This window comes from Alexandromys fortis, unplaced genomic scaffold, assembly GCF_014885135.2.
Source record: "Alexandromys fortis isolate MF-2015 unplaced genomic scaffold, M_Fortis_MF-2015_v1.1 scaffold_3, whole genome shotgun sequence".
NCBI classification, from domain to species: domain Eukaryota; kingdom Metazoa; phylum Chordata; class Mammalia; order Rodentia; family Cricetidae; genus Alexandromys; species Alexandromys fortis.
The window spans coordinates 8643087-8665197 of NW_026067909.1; the positions used below are offsets into that span (position 1 = coordinate 8643087).

The 22111-nt window shown below is 47.3% G+C and overlaps 3 protein-coding genes across 3 annotated transcripts; 2 read left to right on the forward strand and 1 right to left on the reverse strand.

The window, feature by feature from the left end:
* The first annotated feature begins 6023 nt into the window (after positions 1-6023).
* On the forward strand, positions 6024-6565 carry LOC126498300 (40S ribosomal protein S16-like). Its single transcript, XM_050136796.1, has one exon. The coding sequence runs from the start codon at positions 6072-6074 to the stop codon at positions 6510-6512; it is 441 nt and encodes a 146-aa protein (XP_049992753.1). The 5' UTR covers positions 6024-6071; the 3' UTR covers positions 6513-6565.
* A 3488-nt stretch (positions 6566-10053) lies between these two features.
* Positions 10054-14315, forward strand: Prap1 (proline rich acidic protein 1). Its single transcript, XM_050136795.1, has 5 exons — positions 10054-10143; positions 12106-12172; positions 13273-13325; positions 13799-13905; positions 14013-14315. Exons 1-5 carry the CDS (start codon positions 10136-10138, stop codon positions 14240-14242), a joined length of 465 nt encoding a protein of 154 aa, XP_049992752.1. The 5' UTR covers positions 10054-10135; the 3' UTR covers positions 14243-14315.
* A 2785-nt stretch (positions 14316-17100) lies between these two features.
* Positions 17101-19753, reverse strand: Fuom (fucose mutarotase). The gene is made up of 6 exons (XM_050137152.1): positions 19598-19753; positions 18933-19001; positions 18694-18764; positions 18451-18549; positions 17500-17573; positions 17101-17311 (listed from the first exon to the last, which is right to left on the reverse strand). Exons 1-6 carry the CDS (start codon positions 19680-19682, stop codon positions 17248-17250), a joined length of 462 nt encoding a protein of 153 aa, XP_049993109.1. The 5' UTR covers positions 19683-19753; the 3' UTR covers positions 17101-17247.
* Positions 19754-22111: the final 2358 nt, after the last annotated feature.

The following is a 22111-nucleotide window of genomic DNA, read 5'->3' on the forward strand; positions in this document are numbered from 1 at the left end:
TTACCCCCTTTTAAATTAACTACTTATCCACATCTGCCTTCTTTTCCTCTTCATCTTCCTGTTCCTCTTTCCCTCCTCCTTCTTGAGACAGCATCTCATGCAGCCTTGGTTGCCCTTGAATGCTCTGTATAGCCTAGAATGACAATAAATTCCTGGTGGTCTTGACTCCACTTCTTGAGTGCTGGGATTAGAGATGTGCACCACCATACCCACTTATGTGGTCCTCAGAAAGGGGCTCAGGGTTCTGCGCATGCCTGGCAAGCATTCTACCAACTGAGCTACTTCCTTGTACTGGTCAGCGTTCTCTACAGGAACATAACTGGGAGAATGAATAGACATGTATATATGCAATCTCTTACATTGGCTTAGAGTATGTGATCCTGGTCGTCCAACAATGACTGTCTCACATTGGTGGCTGAGAATCCAGTGATTTTTCGATCCATAAGGCCTGATGTCCCAGCAGTCCCAAGTTGGCCCTGGAAGCCTGAAGGATTCCTGAAGAGCTGCTGATGTCCGGTCTATGTTGGAATCCCGAAGTTGATGCCAAAGCAACAGGATAAATGAACTTGTCAGTGAGAGTGAGTGCAAACAAGCAAAGGCAAAGTTTCTCTCTTCCATGTCCTTTTATCTGGATTGCCACCAAGATTTAGGAGTTTTCTTCTTGTACTCAGTAGCTTGAGTTATAATTGATCCCAGATGCAGCCAAGTTGACAACCAAGATTATTCATCATAATTCTCAACTCTTATCCTGGCTAGATTTATGTCAACTTGACACAAACTATAGTCATCCGAGAGGAGGAAACAACTGAGAAAATGCCTCCATAAGATTGGGCTGTGGCCAACATGTAGAGCATTTTCTTAATTAGTGATTGATTGGGGGGGGGTGCCCAGCACATTGTGGGTGGAGTCACCCCTGAGCTGGTGATCCTGGGTTCTAAAAGAAAATAGACTGAGCAAGCCATGTGGAGTAAGCCAGTAAGCAGTACCCCTCCATGACCTCTGCCTCAGTTCCTGCCTCCAGGTTCCTGTCTTGTTTGAGTTTCTGTCCTGACTTCCTTCTGTGATGGAAGCATAAGTCCAATAAACCCTTTCTGTTGGAGCCCTCCGACGAGTCAGTCAATCTGAGTACCTGGAAGTGTGTGTGTGTGTGGGGGGGGGGGGAGGTGCGAAGGTTGGAGAAAAGGCAGATGAAAAAACCTGAGGCAGAGACACAGAATAGATCCGGGAGGTCTTTTGGCCAATACCAAACAGCCCAGAGTTTATTTCAGAACTTGCTTTTACACAGATTAAGAGCAGAAAGCAGAACAAAGAGCCACACAGTCAGTTAACCACCTCCCTGCACTGTCCTTGGGAGAAAGCACAAGCAGGCTCGCTGTCTATCGGGTGAGTCCTGCCAGCAGCAAGCAGTTTCCTTTTCTAGCTATATGTGCCTTTGGCTGGCGTATACCAGCCTGTGTCTTAATAGATAATGTATTCCCCCCTCCCCAGTGGGCTCAATCAGAACTTTCTCCCAGCCCTCAAGGAGACTGAAACAAGCAAGCTTAAACTCAAATGATTCATAAGCAGAATAGACTCCCGATGGAAACCGAGTCCCTTGTGGGCCACCACACCTTTCCTCCCCATCTTGTTTTTTGGTCATGGTGTTTCATCACAGCAAGAGAAACCCTAACTAAGACAGCCCTTAACAGCCTTTAAAAAAGATCCTGTCTATAACTACAGACACAGTCTAAATGATTAGAACTTCAGTGTGGACTTTAGGGGAGACCCAGTCCACCAGGCGCAGTGTCCCAACAGGCATGCACGGTGCACTTTGCACCTTGTACTTATTGCTCTGGTGGCTGAAGCTTGGCATCTTCTCATGGGGCCATTAGTCATTTGTGTGTCTTTAGTGAAAGATCAATTCAGATATTCTAAATGTTTTTCAAGCAGGCTATTTGTCTTCTTGTTATTGAGTTCCTAAGAGTTTTTTTTTTTTAAAAAACAGTTTCATTGACCATTGTTAGGCTATGCAAAAATCTAGAAATAATTTTGGTCACAAAAAAAACCCCCGCCAAATAAATAGTAAGTGGGAATGTAGCAACAATATGTAAATTTTATACTTTTTCCATAATATGAGATTAGCAACGTTTCAAAGGGCATGTCTGGTGTCAGGGTAGGTTTTGCTCACTGGCAAAAACCTTTTGAACCTTCAGAGTGCCTGGCAGCACCATAGGCTCTGGTCAGAAACCTTTGAGATCGTCAAGGGAGGTGTTCCGATGGCAGTCCAGGGCTATGCTGCACCCTGTCCATTTCAGCTGGGAAAGCATCGTCCAGCTCGTAGCCCGCAAGGAGGCTCAGCTGAGGGGATCTCTGTCAAGTGTGTGTATCTTAGTATCCCTCCCTTGAGAGCCACCAGTGGCCTAAAAGCTAACTTCTCTCATAGAGAAAATAGCACAGCTTTTGGCCCACCCTCGGTCTCCAAGTTCAAGACCCCAGGACATGTTTACATACCAGTTGTGGACCAATCAACCACCCTATCTTCCTTCAAACTTACCACCCCTAACTTAGGGGAGGAAACTCTGCAGAGACTTTAAAAATCCCAGCCCTAGAGAAAAGGCTGATTATTTGGCTTTGCAGAGGGTCTTGTTTTCTGTGTCTGCGGCACGTGCGTGTGTCTCCTCATCCTCAAGCGTCTTTCTTCAGCTGATGCTTCTGTCTGCTGCTATCTTGTTTTCTGTGTCTGTGGCACGTGCGTGTGTCTCTGCATGCTCAAGCGCCTTTCTTCAGCTGATGCTTCTGTCTGCTGCTATCTGTGATGTTTGAGATTTCTCAGCTGCTATCTGCTACCTGTTGTGCTCAGAGTTTTTCCTGCCTTTTTTCTTTTGGTTTTTCATGACAGGGTTTTTCTGTATGTAGCCTGGTTGTCCTAGAACTCCCTCTGTAGACTAGGCTGGCCCCTAACTCAGAGATCTGCCTGTCTCTGTCTTCTGAGTGCTGGGACTAAAGGCATGCGCCACCACACTCAGCTGCCCTTCAAGTCTTTAACGGACAGAGAGACCCCCTAGACCTTTCAGCCATGAGGGTTCGATACAAGGGTCATCCTGCCCTCGTTCTTCTCTACCACAGTCCTGACATTAGGAGTTGGCCTTCGACCAGGCTCTTGGGCCTTCTATCCTGGTGAGGGCTTCCTGATCATCAAATGTTGATGGGATATTAATGTTGTTAACTATTAATTATTACGAGCAGCTATTAATGTTGAAAGCAAAGGTGACCCTTTCCCCCAGCAGCTGTACTAATTTTGTTTCTGTCTTGTTTACTTCCAGCTCTCTGCTTCTGGCATCTTGGCAGGGAACTCAAGCTTCTGGATTTGATTTTCTTCATTTCAGGAGTCAGGAGCTCATCAAAAGACTTGTCCCTCTCTTCCGTTTATGAGTAGATATCTATGCTTGCACAACAATTTTGACCCCTCCAAAAGTTACATTATTAGGAAATTAAGGATAAAGATATCTTAGGGTATAAGCTTATCTCCCTTTTCTCTTTCATGTTGTCTTGGGGTCTTACGTAAAGAAGCCAGAAAACATTCTAAAGCTGGTAAAGTTATCACAGCAAAAACAACTAAAAAAGTTGCTAGAATTAGGAATCTATTAAAATGATTCATAGGATTAAAGGAAGCTATGGTATCTGTAAGGCTTTCCATACCATTCGTTTCAGATACATCAGACAATTATTGAAAAAGTTTCCTTAATTTCTTTTTTTTAAAAAATATTTATTTATTATGTATACAATGTTCTTTCTGCGTGTATGCCTGCAGGCCAGAAAAGGGCACCAGACCTCATTACAGATGGTTGTGAGCCACCATGTGGTTGCTGGGAATTGAACTCGGGACCTTTGGAAGAGCAGGCGATGCTCTTAACCGCTGAGCCATCTCTCCAGCTCCNATAAACAGCAGGGCATTTTTCCCTTTGACAATCCTTGGCAATTTTTTTATGTTGAAATTTTCTTTTTAATTTTTTATTTCAAGCATATTTTTAATCTTTTCCCAATCATATTTGCTTTTATTAAACCTTAAAGGTGAAATACAATAAGATGTAATATTCCAAGTACATTCTAGTATAACTTGTTCATTTAAAGTCTCTAACCAATCTCCCAAAAGTAACACAGCCTGTTTCAAGTCAGTTATTTCATTAATTATCTTATTATCTGTTTTATTGTGGTGTTTTATTTTATTTTATTTTATTTTATTTTATTTTCTGATGCCAGTCTCTAAAAATCCAGCAATTTGAGTTTCCTCATGAAGGGCCAATCTAGCCCTTGCAACAGTAGCAGTCAGTGCAATAATTCCCATAATTGCAACAATAAGAGATCCAATCATCTGACAGGTTCATCTTAATATTCTTTCAGCAAATTTCTGGGTTAGAATCAGCACAGATGAGTCTTGCCATGGCCTCAGCAGCTTTACCGGCATCCAGACTGCTGCCCTTGGCTATAAAAATATATAAACACCCAATAACATACTAGCATTGATACATGTATGAAGAGTACAGCATTCACAAGTGATACTACAGTTATTAGGGCTCCACTGTGTAGGCCCTTTGAATAATATATAAAGTAATGGTACACATGCTGCGAAGGTGTGACTGTGGTTTAATCTAAAGGACAAAGTATACTTACCGTCATTAACGTTTATCCACCCTTCCGCTCATTAAGAGGGCACTTGCTAATTTCCAATTAGTCTGAACTGAATTGCCTTATGGAACATAGCACCTGACATCCCAACTCCATGTCATTGGATACGTTCACCAACAGGAGAGCTAATTTTTCTAGTTCCATTCATTCTAACTATACCATTACCATTTGAATTCCGAGTGAGAATATTTTCCTCAAGGGAAGCATAAGGCTCCAATCAATGACTTCTCCTTAGGAGATATTAACAAGTTCCCTAGGGCTCTCACTTTTACCTTGTGGCCAACATATCCAGTTAGAGTCCTTGTTGGTAATCCACGTCTTCCAAAATGTCAGATTTATGGAACTAATAGCATTAATCTACTATCCTCTAAAACCAGATGCGTGAAACAACTAAAATCTATTATGAAAATCCCAGGTAGTATAAACTATACATAACCAAATTTGAAAAATTATATTTATACACAGAGTTTCATTACCCATATAAATAGAAATTCCTTTCACTCCTACAGTGTGATTTATAATTTCCTTGCCCTCTTCCTCAGGCATAGAAGGTCATTTGTGGCCATAAGGACTAGGTAGATGCTGGTGGACATGTCAGAAGAGCAGCAAGCCAGTGGCAATTGAAGTTCAAGGTGGCGGCCAACCAGGAGAAAAATCCCTGATGGGTAAATCTAGGATACTGCCTCTAATGTAGTGTGTTTATCTCACGGAAATATTCCATTCCACTGACATTTTTACCTTGAATTATTATGAAGATGATTTCTTCCTAAGATGTACTGTCTAACTGATAATAGTAATGCTAGTTTAAATAGAGTTTTGATGATTAAAAATATAAACAAGGAAGTGTCATACAGCTAGAGCATATGAGTTTCTATTGAGTTGTGTAGACTGTGGCTTTGGTTAATGATTAAGAAACACGATTGAGTCCCAGTAGCCCAACTAGTTTAAACTCTTCTGATGTTCATGTTGGGAGATGTGTTCAAAGGTTGTGGAGTGCATCACAGCTGAAACGAAGCTTTGACAATAACTTAAAATTAGACTACGACATTTTGGCACATATCTTTGAGGTGAAAAACCCAAGACAATCTCAAGTTTTAGAAAGGCACATAGTTGAGTGGGAACTCTTTAAAGTCAGAGAACAAGAACAAAGCAGCCCAATTATCGTTAGCTGATGTGCCTTTCTTGCTAGGATTAGTTGATGACCAAAGGTGATGGTTGATTCCTTGTACCCATTTCTGCCCTCAATCTCCTGGTATTAAAAAAAAAAAAACTATTAACGAGTGGGTATGCATCCTAAAGATTTATAGTAGAGCTGATTGATTGTTTTTCATGTATAAAAGTTTAGGTTTGTGCCTTTTCTGGTGGCAGCGCCGCGCGGTGAGGACCTCGTGTTCATACTCGCAGCTATGCCGGCCAAGGGTCCTCTGCAGTCCGTGCAAGTCTTCGGACGCAAGAAGACAGCCACAGCCGTGGCGCACTGCAAACGGGGGAATGGGCTCATCGAGGTGAACGGATGTCCCCTGGAGATGATCGAGCCACGCACGCTGCAGTACAAGTTACTGGAGCCTGTTCTGCTGCTGGGCAAGGAGCGATTCGCGGGTGTGGATATCCGGGTCCGTGTGAAGGGTGGTGGTCATGTGGCCCAAATTTATGCTATCCGACAGTCCATCTCCAAAGCCCTGGTGGCCTACTACCAAAAGTATGTGGATGAGGCCTCTAAGAAGGAGATCAAAGATATCCTCATCCAGTATGATCGGACCCTGCTTGTAGCTGATCCTCGGCGCTGTGAATCCAAAAAGTTCGGAGGTCCTGGTGCCCGTGCTCGATACCAGAAATCCTACCGATAAGCCCAACTCAAGGATCAGGGTTTACCTTTGTAATAAACATCCTAGGGTTTTAATGTTAAAAAAAAAAAGTTTAGGTTTGTGATTCCTTTAAGCTTCCTTACGTTCCAGATAAGTAATAAAGTGATTGGTCCTTTCTTTGTAACCACAAAATACAGTCTACCAGTAAAAGAACACTTTGATTGCTCACAGTCTGTTAATCTATAACAAGGTGCTTGGGGATGAATGTATGTGGGTTCTTGGGATAATTCGTTTTTCACCTGTAATACGTAAAATGTAAAATGTTTATTCGTGTTTGGGAAATGGGAAGCATGTTGTTTCCTACTTGTATTCACTGTAATCATTCACTGGGAAAATAGAATGTAACCACACTGTAATTTCTATATGGCCTGGAAGATATAAGCTGTAAGGGAAAGAATAAAGACAGAATTAGAAGGAGTTAGAAAAAAACATCAGGAATGAGAGAATTAGGAGGAGAACATCACGAGAGAAGAAATACATCGCGAGAGATAGGAGGGACATTTCTGGAGAAAGGAGAAAGGAGAATAAAGAAGAACAAAGAAAGACACCATCAAGAGCATGTGTCAGTGTCTTTCCACTAAGCCCCTCACAGACTCCATGAATTTCCCTTTGAGCCCTGCGCTGCTGGAGGCTGGCCCCAGGCAGCAAAAGGTAGACAAGAGGATTCACTGACCACAACAGGAATATCTCTGTCTCCCCAACTTACTTTTTTGTTAATTGGAGAATTATGAATATAAGCCCAGTAAGCATGTTTAGTCCCTGTTATCACAGACAGCATAGCAAGGAACAAAATTGTCACATTCCAAGGTTTCCTAGCCAGCCAAATTACCGCATCTCCTTCAGTCAATTTCTTAAGCTGTCCCCATGTAGGAAAATCAGCTGTCTGCTTTAAGGACTTTCTGTATCTCTTTCTTCCACAACTTTCCACTCCTGCAGAAACATAAGCATACCCTCGGCCCCATCTTCTGGTTGTCATTCTGCTGTTAAAGCATCCGTGTAGTATACAAGCTGACTCCATTCAGCAATTTTTTATGGTTCAATGCTTTTTGGTAACTGTTGTCCCTGTTTCATTAGAATTCACCAATTTAGAGTTAGTAAAGCCTTATGTAAAGTATCTCTGGGAGTCTTCATATCCCCCTCATGTTTTATTAGCATCCCTTTAGAGTGTGAGTGATTAGATATTTTAACAATTATTTGTCCTGTAGGATTATATGGTATTCCTGTAATGTGCTATATGTTATGACATGTAAAAATTTGTTTCTCTTTACTAGAAACATAAGCAGGGGCATTATCAGCTTTAATTTTTATCAGAATATTATAGCCATTGTACCTAATAAATGAATAATTATACAATCAGTCTTTTTGGAACTTAAGGCAGATGTCTATTGAAATCCAGCGTATGTAATAATAGTATAATGCATTTATTTTATTTTTAAAAATTTTGTTACATGTAATACATCCATTTGTCAAGCTTTATTTTTTGAGCGTCCTTAGAATTACTTCCTGTATAAATAAATAAATATTAAAAAAAAAAGGGGGCTGGAGAGATGGCTCAGTGGTTGGGAGTACTGCCTGCTCTTCCAAGGGTCCTGAGTTCAATTCCCGGCAACCACATGGTGGCTCACAACCATCTGTAATGAGGTCTGGTGCCCTCTTCTGGCCTGCAGACATACACACAAACCGAATATTGTATACATAATAAATAAATAAATATTAAAAAAAAGAATTACTTCCTGTAGGTAAAGGAATTTGATTATATAAAGAACAAGTAGGACAGTTTTAAAAATAATTTTTTAGCTTGTCATCAGGTTATGAAATAATTTTTAAGCCTTTACTATTAACATTATGCTTTAAATGAAATTTTGAAGCTTTTAATACATTTTTATTAATACTTAATCAACCTCTTTATTTCCTTTTGTTAATGGCTCAGGCAATCCAGCATGGGGCTGAATGGGAGAAAGATAAAGTGGGCAATCCCTTTCCCAGACTGCCTGTTGTAGTTCTATAAATAACAAAGTTAATTCTGAATTATCAAGAATAAATTCCTTCTGCATATTGAGAATCAGTAGTTATATTAAGATATCCATTTGGGCACCAGGTGTTCTGTGTTGTATGGGTTGGCTGAAGAAAGGTCGCTCCAAGATGAATTCCTTAGGCCTGTGTGGCGACAGGGAGGGACAGTGTCTGATGAACTGAGCCTCAAACAGCCGTTCAAAGGCAATATTATTGACTATCACACACAGTTGCTTTTTTTTGGATAAACAAGTTCCTTATACCAAAGTCCCTGATCTAATCTACTCATCTTTTCTGAATGAAAGCATCGCATCCCCACCACTCTAGTCCTTACTGTGTACCATGTGCAGTGCCCAATTATCCGAGAGCCTCGGGTGTGCCAGAAGTGTCTTGTGGTCAAAGCCACACAAGGGCTGTAAAGCTCCCTCAGAGAAACAATTCTATAAACCATGGAAAACATCACTGTTCTCACCATGATTTCTTCAAAGTACATCTAGAAAACAACTTTTCATTCATGCTTACCCTAGATACAGTGACTCTGCTGGATCCCTATAACAGAGAGAAAGATGGGGGGAGGGAGGGAGGGAGGGAGGGAGGGCATTATAAACCTCAAAGTCTACCCCCAGTAACACCAGCAACAAAGCCACACCTCCTAATCCTTCCTAAACAGTTCCACAAACTGGGGCCAGAGTATTAAAATATGTAAGCCTGTGCAGGGGATATTCTCATTGAGATCACTACAAAGGTAACCTTGGATTCACAGAGGGGGCGTTGGACCAGGGTAGGATGATGTACGTCTTCTTCCAGTGCTGCTGCCTGTCCCCACTACTCTGAGGAGGATTGTCATAAAAGTACTTTCTCAATACCGTCTCTTTGAATTTCAACAATGTCCTTAGTTTTGAGTCTCCCGGAAGCTCTGGCTATCTGCAGTGACTGCCTATCCCCACCAGGGGGAGACCAGCTCCCTGAGTCCTGACTGTAGTTGCCTCTTTGAAAGTGACTCATTTATATAGGGTTTGCTTCCCCAAAGTGCAATTGTTTCTTGACGTGACAACTGCTCTCTCTTGAAGTCCCAAAGGAAAGGGGGTGAGGCCAAGAAGCCTCGAAGAGCTTGGTGTTTTTATGATCTTTACTCTGTTCTATAGAATCCCACCCTGGGCCAGCTCTGGGGACACTTGGGTTTTGTCGTTGTTGGTCTGAAGCTTAGCCCCGTAGAGGGTTGAGGGGTAACAGAGCCAAGTGCCTAAGCATGCAGAAGACTTCGGCTATGGTGACCAGGGAACAGGAGTTAGTGGTCCCGTGGCGGGTGGTCCGGTGCTAAAATGGGCAGGTCATGGTAGAACTGCCAGGTGAGAGATCCAAAGTCTTCTGGTGGCTCAGTCTGTGTTCACTGCTCAAGTCATATGGTGGGGCAGGATCACCTACTGCCCAGTGATTGCTGGCCCCTGACCTCTGATCAGACACACCCATGTAGGGGCAATAAAACCCTAAGCAGCCAGGGTTGGGAGAAAGAGGACCGGGCACCTGGAGACTGGGATCCGCAGCTTCTCCACTCGCCTAGAGCTTCTCAGCACTGAGAAGGAGCGCCAGTCATGAAGAGGTGATGTCATGGCCCCCAGGCTCTAACTTTCCTACCCTTAAAAGTTGTCAGTGGGGCACTGGCCAGGGTGGGCCTGGATGTGTGGTTAGGATCACCCTGGGTCTGAGTTCAGGAGTTCTGGCTTAGAGATAATCCCTGAGGGTTAGTCTGTCCCCATTTGAAGCCTGATTCCAGGGGAGTATCTCAGGGGAAGACGGGAAGGAAGGAGGGATGGGAGGGAAAGCTCCCCCCCTTTACGGCAAAACACTCACTCTGGGTCTTCAATTCAGGGTTTATCTCTAAGAGCATCCCAAGTGGCCTCCAGATAGGCAGGAGGGTGAGTTGTCCTATGGGGTCCCTGAGCCAGTAGACCATTCAATCCTAAAGGACCCCTATGAAGAGGCAACAATTCCAGGCTGTGATGGCCCAAAAGAAAGGGGACAGCCGGGCGATGGTGGCGCACGCCTTTAATCCCAGCACTCGGGAGGCAGCGGCAGGCGGATCTCTGTGAGTTCGAGACCAGCCGGGTCTACTGAGCTAGTGCCAGGACAGGCTCCAAAGCCACAGAGAAACCCTGTCTCGAAAAACAAAACAAAACAACAACAACAAGAAAGGGGACAGTGGCAGGGTAGGGGAGGCAGGGAATATGTAGCAGCCTTGGAGGGCCCGTGGGAGTAGAGGCAGGAATCAAACAATCTGATTGTTGGTCACCCTGGAGCTAGGGTTTCATTCCCAAGGAGACCTAGGGCCCCTGTAGGACATGAATCATCACGGAGGCAGAGGACAGAGAGGACAAAGGCTAGGGTGAGGTTCTCCATGTTCATCTCTCTGCCCAGCATAAGAATAGGCCTCTGTCTAGCAGTTCTGAGGTGAGACAGGGCTACTCAACCCTATGTGGCCAGATCCTCACCTGCTGTCCTTTATCCCTGTCACAAAGTGCTGAATTGCAGAGAAGAGGAAAGGTTTCTCTTCTCTTCTCTTCTCTTCTCTTCTCTTCTCTTCTCTTCTCTTCTCTTCTCTTCTCTTCTCTTCTCTTCTCTTCTCTTCTCTTCACTTCTTGTCTCTTCTCTCCTCTCCTCTCCCCTTCCTTCACCTTTCTTCTCCCCCTCCTTCCCTTCCTTTCCCTTCCTTTCTCTTCCCTTCCCCCCTCCTTTCCCTTTCTTTCCTTACCTTTCTTTTATTTTTTCTTTCGAGACAGGGTTTCTCTGTGTAGTCCTGGCTGTCCTGGAACTCACTCTGTAGACCAGGTTGGCCTTGAACTCACAGAGATCCATCTGCCTCTGCCTCCCAAGTGTTGGGATTAAAGGCATGTGCTACCACTGCCTGGCTGAGAGGTTTCTTTGAGGCTTTAGTACACACAAACACACAGACACACACACACACCACGCACATGCATGTATACATATGCATACCATATAACACAAACACATGCATACTTCACACAAATGAATACCTTTCTACAACTACATGTTCAGGAATACCTGCCATTCCTTCTGTTTGTATGATGGGGCTGGGGCTACTGGCCACTGGGAGCCTACTAGAAGTTACCCTATCCTCAGTACCATGGGTCATGGATTCTCAGGGGTACTGTGATACGTATGGTATTGTGCTAGGGCCTCCATCCATTCTGCTAATGTTGTCATGCATACATGTATGCAGGCCCACGTGTGTGTCTGTGTATGGCCTCTGAAATCCTCGGCACTGACTGCCAGTGTCCTGTCACATAGGATCTGCCTATGGCATGTGGTGTCTTGTGGAGAACTTGGCATCGAGACATAGAGCAGGCTTGCCCTGAGCATCTTGTTTGCTTACTCTGCCTGCCTTTCTTGATTGTGAAAACAATCAAGAGCTAATGGATCAGCAGGGACCTCCCCTTGATCCCTCTGCCCAAGACACAATGCCACCAGCCCCAGCGGGTCTTGACTGGAGCATCAGGAGCTGAGGTGATTCTTCACCACTCACATTTTCTCTCTGGTCCCCCAGGTTTCTCCTGGCCACCTGTATGGTGGCTGTGCTGCTGCAGGAGGCCGGTGCAATCCCAGCACGCCAGGTATGCGGGGCTCCTCTACCTGGCCCCATCCCTGGCTGCCCACCTCTGCCCCAGTTAGCGGGGAATATTGGAAAGGACCTCTTTTCCTCTACCCCATGCTGGGCAAGGAGAGGAGAGGCAGGGCAGAGGCTACATGCTAATGTGGTAGCAACATCTTGTGAGCACTGAGGAGGGGGCCTCAGGAAGAGAAGGGTATGGGCCCTTCTAGGGTCTAGTGAGCAAATCTCCATGACACCCAGGTTACCAGGTGTGGATATGGGCTTCCATAATATCCAGGTGACCTGAAGAACATGGGTCTCCATCATACCCACATAACCACATGGGGATGTGAGCCTCCATGACACCCAGGTGACCCCAGGATGAGTGAACATGGTCCTCCATGGCACCCATGTTACCAGGCGAGGACATGAGTTCCTGTGACACTCAGGTGGCCCCAGGGTGGGAGGGTATGGGCTTCATGACACAGATGATTACAGGTGAGGACATGGATGTCTAAACCATCTAGGAAGACCCTGTGTGAGGTGGGTCTTCTCCACACTGACCCTGAAATACTCACTGAGGGCCCAGAAGGAAATGAACTGAGCTTGCCCTGTGCCAAGCCCACTCGGCCTGCACACATGGCAACAGACGAGGTTGAGGGAGGCCCACCCTTCACAGCCAACCACAGCTTCTTGGAGCTGGGCACTTCCCTAAGGTCGCCCTTTGCCTCACTTCTCTCCTGTTACTTTGTCTCATAAGGTGTTACGTTCAGAAAAGCCAACTACCTTCTGGGCCAGGTCAGGGAGGGGCAAGCACAGCCCTAATTGGTGCAAAAGTTCAGGGTGTAGTGAGGGTGCAAAGTCCAAGGTGAGTTCCGGGTACCTGCTGAAGGATTCTACTTTCTTCAGGCCAGGTTTTCAGGTAGACTGGCCATTTAGGGACAAGCTGGTGTTCTAAATCCCCTACCTGCAATCTTGATATCCACAGTGACCCTTATCCCTTAAACACTGGTTGAGCGGAAGCCCTGCCTGTGGGTGGGCCTCAGAGTGGCCTCTCCCTGGGTGTCCTCCAACCTTGGACTACTAACTGGAAAAATCCCCACCCATGACCTACTCTCCTAGGTCCCTGTCAAGACCAAAGGCAAACATGTGATTCTTGAACAGGAAACAGAGAAGTAAGTGCTCCAGAAGGCAAGTGTGGGCTGATACACTGGGGGATGGAGAACATGGCAGTTCAGAAGCTTTGAGAAGGAGTTGATACTCAAATCCTACAGTTCCCTCCTTGGGAGTCCCCCCCCCAGGAGCCCCAGGTTGTCTCCCAGGGAACCCTGGGTATCTCCCAGACTCAGCTCTCCCTGAAGCCTGCAACGGACTAAGTTTTAGAACAGCACAATATATTACCTCCCTTGTCCTTGAGGACCCTGCCCAGGGAAGGCTCTGACCCCCTCAGACCTCACCCCTGCACCTACTACATTAGAGACACTAATGGGGGCGCAAAGCCATGTACCAGGTCTTACAGGGCAGTTGATGAAGTGGGTGGGTATGGAGTGGCTTCTAGACCCGGCAGCTGCCTAGGGGCAGAGAATGTGTTCTAAAGTGTCTAACTTTTCCCACCTGTGTGTGAACCTTACCCTACTCATGCTGGCAGTGTGTTGGGTACCAAAGCCATGGAGGCCCTGGAGAAGGACAACCAGTTGGGGGCACTACTGCTTGTGCCCAAGCAGAAGCTTGCATCCGCTGAGGAAAAGCTTGCAGGTCAGAGTGGGACCAAGGCCACATCATGGGGTCCAACTGTATAGGAGGCTAGTGGGGAGGAACTTGTGAGGGAGACTGAGGCCACACCTACTTCTGCCTCTTCCCAGATGCCATGACCTTGGTGAAGACTGAAGAAAAAGACCTCCTGAGCCGTTTTCGGAACCCTCTTCAAGGCCCAGAACCGGATCTTGACAGCCTCCTCCATCCGAAGTATGAGGAGGTCCAGGATGAAGCGGTGCCCCGGATGTTGCTCAAGATACATCGTCAGGTGCTCCAGGGGCCAGAGGAGGACCTTGACCACATCTCCCACTCTCTGGAGGACTCCAGCAAACCCTAACCACTCTCCCACTCCTGTCATGAGGCCCAGGCTGTTATGACCACTGACTCCCCGCAGCTAGCAAAAATAAACACCTGCAAACAGGGTGAAGCTATGAGCATCTTTGAGGCCAGCAATCCCGGGGCACAGCAGCTAGGCCCAGGAGGAAGAGGTATCACTGCCAAATATGGCTCATCCAAAGCTTCCTAGGCATAAGGTCTAGCTGACCCTCAGCTCATGAAAAGTTCTCCTTGGGTCCATCTTTCCACAGGTAGGGATGAAGTGATAAGCATGTCAAGAGTCAAGTGTGGGGACCAGTAAGCAGTTGTAGACTCAGCAGGGAAATGAAACCTATCCTGGAATTCCCGCTGAAGAAGCTGAGAAAGGACATGTTTATGAACGCATGGGAGGTTGGGTGGAACTCTGGTTGGTGAGTGTTCATAGTGAGTGAACATAGGCACATAGTTTCACATGTGTATAGGTACACACATGCAGAAATGCATAGCTAAATGTGCAGACACATAGGCACACACATGAATAGGTATGTAGTTACAAAGATGTATGCAGGCGGTGCACAGGTGTATAGTTACACAGGCACATAGGTCCAGTGGTGGACAGGTACATAGGTTCGCATATACACAGGTATAGAGCTGTGTAGCTATGCGTGTGCTTGGGGACATAGGCAGATAGATACACGGGTAAACAGGTGGACACACATGTAGGTGCTCAGAAGAGTGAGTCAGAGCTCATACTTCCTGTCCTAGTTTTCCGGGCAGCACCTGGATCTTTCTGGGGTGCCTGTCCACATGGCCTTGCTCAGGCCTAAGCACCTAAGATGAACTACCTCACACGTGGCATACAGGTACTGGGGTAACTACCAATCCTACCCTTGCAGTGGGAGGCACTAGGGGCCACAGAGCCACACATTTGTCAGCCCCAGTAGCTCAGGCAGAACAGACAGCTTAAGAGAGGTCATCAGCTCTCCATCCCAATGCACCCAAGCCCCATGCAGCTATGTAGTTATCTATCAGTCTCACGCACTCTAGAGCTTCATGGATGTTTCATGTCCCCAAAACATGAGTGGGAGGAGTGAGGGTTCGTGTGCACCCAGACCTCTAAGCCCCACGAAGCAGGAGCCAATGCTCCATCTCAGCGATGAACCAGGGGTCTTCATATTACTTGAGTCTACTGCCCCCACATTGCAGAGGAGTACACATTGTAGATGAATCTAGGCCCCTACATTACAGTCAAGTCCAGGGTCCTGAAGATGAATAACATTGCTCTGACAGCTGGACGATGGTGGCGCATGCCTTTAATCCCAGCACTCAGGAGGCAGAGGCAGGCGGATCTCTGTGAGTTCGAGGCCAGCCTGGTCTACAAAAGCTAGTTCCAGGACAGGCCTCAAAGCCAAAGAGAAACCCTGTCTCGAAAACAAAACAAAACAAAACAAAACAACAACAAAAAACAACCAAAAAACAAAAACACACAAAAAAAAACAAAAATAAAAAAAAAAACCCATTGCTTTGATAGTGACCTCAAGGCGCAGCCCTCATCTCCCAGTGCGCTGCCTGCCATCCTAATAAGAATCTGACTTGAAATGAATCTATTTACAGTCCCTAATCAGCAGAGCAGAGGTGCCCAAATCCTATCCAGGTCCCAGGTAGAACCAAATCCCACATAAGGACACCCAAGTGCTCTCCTTTCTTTCTTTATCACTTCTGGCCCCTAGCCTTATCTAGAGATTCAGGTGCAGGTGGTCAGGAAGCAGTGCCCAGTGAGTCTCTGCCCAGTGCCCATGAGGTCAGACCCATGGTCAAGATTTGAGCTGTTCCGCCTTCACATCCCTGAATCTAAGCAGAGGACCTGCAGATGCTGGGGTTCCAAGAGCCCAGTGTTGTATTGGGACCAAAAGTATCTACTGACCCAGGGTAGTGCTATGGCCAGGTTTCTTTCTAGCTTTGCCCGAGCCAGGAACCTCTGTGGGCATTTCCTCCTAGAGGGGAACTGGGGCTGGAGATAGCTCAAAAGTTAACAGCGCTTGGGCATCATAGGGACTGTCTACTCACCTGCTCAACTTTTGGTTGTTTGCAGCTTTTGGCCAGTACAGACGAAGCTGCTATGAACATTCCCCAATAGTCTGCAGACATGTGGTGTAGACACATCCAGGTTTTCGCAAGGGAAACTGTTTCAGGCCCTTCTAAGTTCCTCCCCTCCAACCTTGCTATTTCCGTCTGCGATTCTGAGCCCCAATTGATCCTTTACCACCCGGGACAACTGAAGAGTCAAAGTTAGGAGCAGCCAGGTTGCATCTGAGTTCCTGGACTTAACAGCTGCTCAGGCATAGGTAGTGTGTCCTCAACCTGCCAAGTATAAGCTTGGTGGGCTCCAGTCCACACCCAGACCTCTCTGACCTTGAACCAGGAAGGTCAGCATGACCCTCCCTAGCAGCTGAGCAGTCATCTCTGGTGTCAACATCCTTCCATTTAAAGTGTCCAGTCCAACTCTGCCACTTTGCCCTCTGGCCTAGAGTTCAGAGATTGGCCCTAGTCACGAATCACTGTGTGTTGCAACCCAAGTGAGGAATTCAGAAACTCCCAATTCCCACAAGCATCATGTGCAGCTGCCTCCAGTCCCCTGCTGTGCAGCGCACCCAACATCAACTACCAGCTTAGCTCTTCGTCTAGACCCAGGCCACAGCCACAGACCCAATTCAGCTCTCAGGTTCCTACCCAGGCCTAGCTCCTGTCCAGCTCCCAGCCCTCAAGCAACCTCCAAGCTTCATATTCCATACAGATTTTCCACCTGAGGACTCAACAAAGATGGGTAGTGGGTGCTTATTTGGAAGTTAATGGCCTCCCTGGAACTGACCACAAGACAAGTTCATGAGTACAAAACCTTTAAAGATTGACAGTGACTTCTCTCCGCACCCCCTCAATTTCACATATCAGGGGAGGGGGGAAATCTCTGTCAGGGTCAGCAGAGTCTCTCAAGATCTGGGGTCCAGGTCTGAGTGGTTCCGGTGGTCTCTATGAGGGTCCGAGGTCCAGTGTTCCCTTCTTGAGGATGATGTTTCCATAGAGTGCCGTCTCCCTGCCGGAGGGTCAGGGTGCTGAAACTCTAACTTTGCCCCTTTCTACTTCTATCCCTCCTGCTCAACAATGTTCAGGAACTCTGCAGCACAAGTCCCTCCTGTCTTCCTGGGCAGAGCAGAGGTGGAGGCAGTTCCCGGGGCCTGGATAAAGACTTGCCCAAGTCACCTGGACGCGGTAGAAACTCACCCGGTTGCAACAACAGCAAAAGCTTTTTTTGCACGTTCATAAAACTCAAATCTCTCTATCTTCATCAGAGCTTTCTGGAAGACAAAATGGCACGGTTGGAGGGACCTTGCCCGAAAGTCCTCTAGGTGGATTCCTGAGTTGAGTACCCCACCAGGAAATAGCTAGGAGGTAGCAGCAATGGAACCCTGCTCTTCTAGGTTCTATTCCTCTGGTTCTCCTGATGCTGGGGTCTCATGGAACTGGGGACAAAGGGCATCTTTCATATCCCTGTCTGAGCCTGTGACAGACAAGGTGCCTATTGGATGTGGACTCAACTCACTAAGTCTCTGGAAAGTGGTTCTCAGTCTTCCCGATGCTGTGACACTTTACTACAGTTCCTCATGTTGTGGCGACCCCAACCATAAAATTATTTTCATTGCTACTTCATAATTGTAATTTTGTTACTACTATGAACCCTCATGTGAATATCTGTGTTTTCCTATGGTCTTTTTTGGGTTGCAAGCCACAGGTTGAGAACTGTTACTCTATATCCTCTAAACTGCCCTGGAAGTCCCCCACACAGGTTGGTCCTGCTCAGGCCCTGCCAACAGCTCCTTTAGGAGAATGGGTGTGTCCTCTGCCAGGTAGGGATGTAGACTGTGTGATATGCAGACCTTAGCAAGAATGAAGTGGCAAAGAGTAAGATTTGGGGTGAAGGTGCACATCCATTGAAGTCCAGAGAGGGGCCCACCAGGCAGCCCACAATCCTCTGGCTCAAATGGGACCAACTCCCAAGCAGACAGGTCAGGATTCTGGGAGGAGGAGGAAGCAGAAGAGGCTTGAGCGGAGAGGGAGGATGCTCAAAGGGAGGTGGCCACAGGCTCAGATACACCTCTGGCATCTGTACCCCCATGATTGACTCTTCCCGAGCCTCCAGGAGACAGAGGGGCCCATTCTCGGGGCTGTACTCACCTTGCAGCCTGCTGTGAGCAGAAGGGATTCATAGAGGTTCCATATTGGGGTCTGCAGGCCCCTCTCCTTGTCGCTGGGCACTAGCTCCATCACAGCAGCCTGGGGAGACAGGGGTCAGCTCTGTGGCCCTAGGCACCTCCAGGGTTCCCCTGAGACAGGAGGCCCTTTAAGGGTGTGGGGTCATATGAAGTCTGGCAAAGAGGAAACTGAGGCCCAGCTCAGCGCACAGCTTTTGCTCCTCACCGGGCTTTCCACATAGGTATCCAGGGGCAGCAGCTTCAGCACAGCCTCCAGGAGCTGTGGGATGGCCAGGCCTAGGAGGACACAGAGCTGGGGTCAGGCCTCTGTTCTCATCACGACCTGTAACCCCGCCTGTCTCAAACTTTCATTTTGGGTCAGAGTAAGCAACCAGTTAACAGGAATGAGGGGCCAGGACAGAGAGGGCACATAACCAGGACCGGGTCGATATCTACAGTGCTCACCATCTGCTCGGATCTCTACGGGTCCGCACTGGCAGATGGAGGAAGTTGGGAAGTTTGCATCTGCAAGAACTGAAGGGAGAGAAGGTGGTGTGGTTCTCCCTCCCAGATGATCACCTCACGTATCGCAAAGCCACACATCCTTGTGTATTATCAACACAGTTCACCGTCTGGGATGTCCACGTGCCCGGTCAGTATATCCTTCCCACTCCAGTTAGTGGGGACAGATCATGGGTCACTCCAATAGCTCCCTTCAGAGCAGCAGAAAAAAAAAGACACTATATAAAGGGGGCAATGAAACCAGTGACTGGGAGGAGGAACCAATATTCTCACCCCAGCCTTTGGCGGTCAGGTCTTGTCCTAGGGCACCAGGCCAGGGCCAGAGAATCCAGCAGACCTCTGGGCAGCCTGGGAGACCACGTGGGAGGTCTGGGAACTATCTTGCTGCTGAATTTGGAACCTGGTTTGCCCTTTCCAGAATTCTGCGGCCTGAGCCAATGGTAGGCTTCAATTCAGCTTTTTTCTGAAGCAACCGGATGCTTCCTGTTCTGAAGAGCAAGGTGACGTAGTGTCCCAGGCATTCCTGGACCCTGCCGGTCAAGGGCTCCCCGTGCAGACCGCACCACTGCTAGAGGCTACGCTGCGGACTTGGCTTTCTACAAGCTCACCTATCTCGTCTCCGTGACCCATCCGAGCAAGTGCGAATAGCAGCTCCGGCGACAGCACCTTCGGGATGCCCTTGAGCACAACCATGGCCGCAGAACTGGCGGAGTTGGGGGACAGGGCGGTGCCACACGGATAGGGGCGGTGCCAGAGGCGAGGTGGATCCAACCGCTGGATAGCTGTGTCTGGCCCTGGGTAACGACGTAAAACTCTGAGGCCTGGCAGATTGTGGGAAAGTTCAGAGAGCAAATCCGTGTGCGGAGGATAAAAATGCCGGAGAAGCACCCTTGGCCCTAGGATCTCTGGTGCCCCAGCTCAGACGGCTCTGATATGGCCACTGCTGCCCAGCTTGGTGGCAGTGATGAGTGAAGGGTGAGAAATAACATTTCTGCTTCAGTTTGCAGGCAAACCAGGATAGAGGCAAAACCAAATCAAAATCCCCAAATTGTACTGGGGCCAGAAACCAAATAGTTTAAAGAAGCTGAGAGCTTCATCAGGGTTTGAGGAAGCGCCTTTTGGGGGACAATCTGCATACACTCTATTGTCTTGAACTCTCTGAAGCCAAGGGTATGGTGGGTTCCTGTCCGGCCAGGGTGGAACCAGTGAACTTAGTGCGCGCCCGCCCCGCACGTCGCCCCCCCCCCCCACGTGTCTGGGTGCCCAGAGTTAGGACAGAATCTCCCTCCGAACATCTTAAACACTGTTTCAGTTTTCAGGACAAATGACTGAGGTGTATGCTCAGTGCACGAACGAAAATTAAACCAGCGAGAGGTTGGAGAGATGGCTCAGTCGGTAAGAGCATGGGTTGCTCTTCCATAGAACTGGGGTTTGGGGGCTCACAACTATTTGTAACTCCAATTCCAAGGGTTTTATCGGCCTCTTCTGGCCTCTGAGTCATCAGGCACAAATGTGGTACACAGACATAATTGCAGGGACAACATCCATACATATTTTTAAAGTTAAAAACAATTAACTAATGAACCAATTAACTTGGTTTCAAGGTTTCTCCTGTCGAGTGGTCACCTCCTTGGCTTGTGCATTCTAGACTGTGGGCCAATCAATGGCTAACATACACTTCTCTGAGTGCCAGGTTTATTAAGTGAACATTAGGACTGGAGAGATGGTTCAATGGCTAAGAGCACCAGCTGCCCTTCCTGGACCTGGGTTTAATCCCCAACACCACAACTATCTGAAACCCCAGTCTCAGGGACTCCAATGTCCTCTTCTAGTGGGAGAGCGGGGTTTGCCAGGAGAAAGGCCCTGAGACTTGGGTTCCAGAATAGGAAGCTTTGATTGAGAGACAGTGTGGAGTGATCACACCAGTTACCATGGTCTGGGCTGTGTATTAACTTCATAAAACAAACTTTGAATACTTGGAAATAATGTATGTTTTAATCTAGAGTTCAGATAGGCCTCAACTGTCACCCCTCCAACCCCTTGTTTGTTTGTGTCAGGATCTCACTATGTAGCCCCAGCTGGCCAGAAACTTGCTCTGTAGATCAGAGTGGCCTTGAACTCAGCGATCTGCTGGCCTTGCTGCCTGAGTGCTGGCTGGGACTAAAGACCTCCCCTCTCTCCGCCACTACCTGCATCTTATGCAGATGCCCTGAGGCTCGGAACTGGAGAGTGCTCTCTGCAGATCTCCATTCTCACACTGGCAGGGGCTGGAGAGCAGCCCTGATGTTATATTGCCACAGCAAATAGACGGCCATTTCCCCACACTGAAGCTCCGGGCAAAGCAAATATCAGGGCTAGTGCAGGTCACTGTCATACTGTCTGTCCATTTCAGCCCAGACAGTGAGAACCTGGACACTGTCAATATGTATGACCTGGCTGGGGATGGTGGCATACAACTCTAGTCACAGTTATCATGAAGGCTGGAACAGGACTGTCCACAGCTCAAGACAAATATATATTGAGCAATATATTAAGATGGCTTCAAAAAATATCTATTACATTACTGTGAGAATGGCAAATCCCCACGTCAGCATAAAACATCAGGCTTTTTCTGTTTGTTTTGTTTCAGTATGTTTTGTTTCAGTTTGTTTTTTTTCAAGACAGGGTTTCTCTGTGTAGCCCCAGTTGTGCTGGAACTCAGCCTGTAGACCAGGCTGGCCTTGAACTCACAGAGAAGCATCTGCCTTTGCCTCCTGAGTGCTGGGATTAAAGGTCTGCATCACCACTGCCTAGCAAACATCAGGCTTTAAGCAAATGTACCACATCATGAATGAACTCAGACAGTATTTGTTTAGGCTTCAACATGCTTCAACTTAAAGGCTTGTTGTTCTGGCCTCTGTAGTTCTAGAGGCTAGAAGTTGAAGCAAGGCAGATGTGCTGCCTGGTGAAGACAGACTTCCTGGCTCGCCTTCTCATTTCATCTTCACAGGGAAGGGGTTGCAGGCACTCCCTTGGGGCCTTACAGACTCTCGTATGAGCTCCACTCACCTAGCATTCTAAACCCACCACTTTTAGGATTTCAACACAGGAGCTCTGGTGGGGGATGCTGTTCATAGCCTTGT

Excerpts from the sequence above, each read along its gene's own strand:
- Prap1 (XM_050136795.1), top strand. Across the intron at positions 13,326-13,798 it reads CTTGAACAGGAAACAGAGAA|TGTGTTGGGTACCAAAGCCA; the intron begins GTAAGTGCTCCA and ends TCATGCTGGCAG. Across the intron at positions 13,906-14,012 it reads CGCTGAGGAAAAGCTTGCAG|ATGCCATGACCTTGGTGAAG; the intron begins GTCAGAGTGGGA and ends GCCTCTTCCCAG.
- LOC126498300 (XM_050136796.1), top strand. The coding sequence starts at position 6,072 with ATGCCGGCCAAGGGTCCTCTGCAGTCCGTGCAAGTCTTCGGACGCAAG.
- Fuom (XM_050137152.1), bottom strand. The coding sequence starts at position 19,682 with ATGGTTGTGCTCAAGGGCATCCCGAAGGTGCTGTCGCCGGAGCTGCTA. Across the intron at positions 19,002-19,597 it reads GGGTCACGGAGACGAGATAG|TTCTTGCAGATGCAAACTTC; the intron begins GTGAGCTTGTAG and ends CTCTCCCTTCAG. Across the intron at positions 17,574-18,450 it reads TGCTCACAGCAGGCTGCAAG|AAAGCTCTGATGAAGATAGA; the intron begins GTGAGTACAGCC and ends TTTGTCTTCCAG.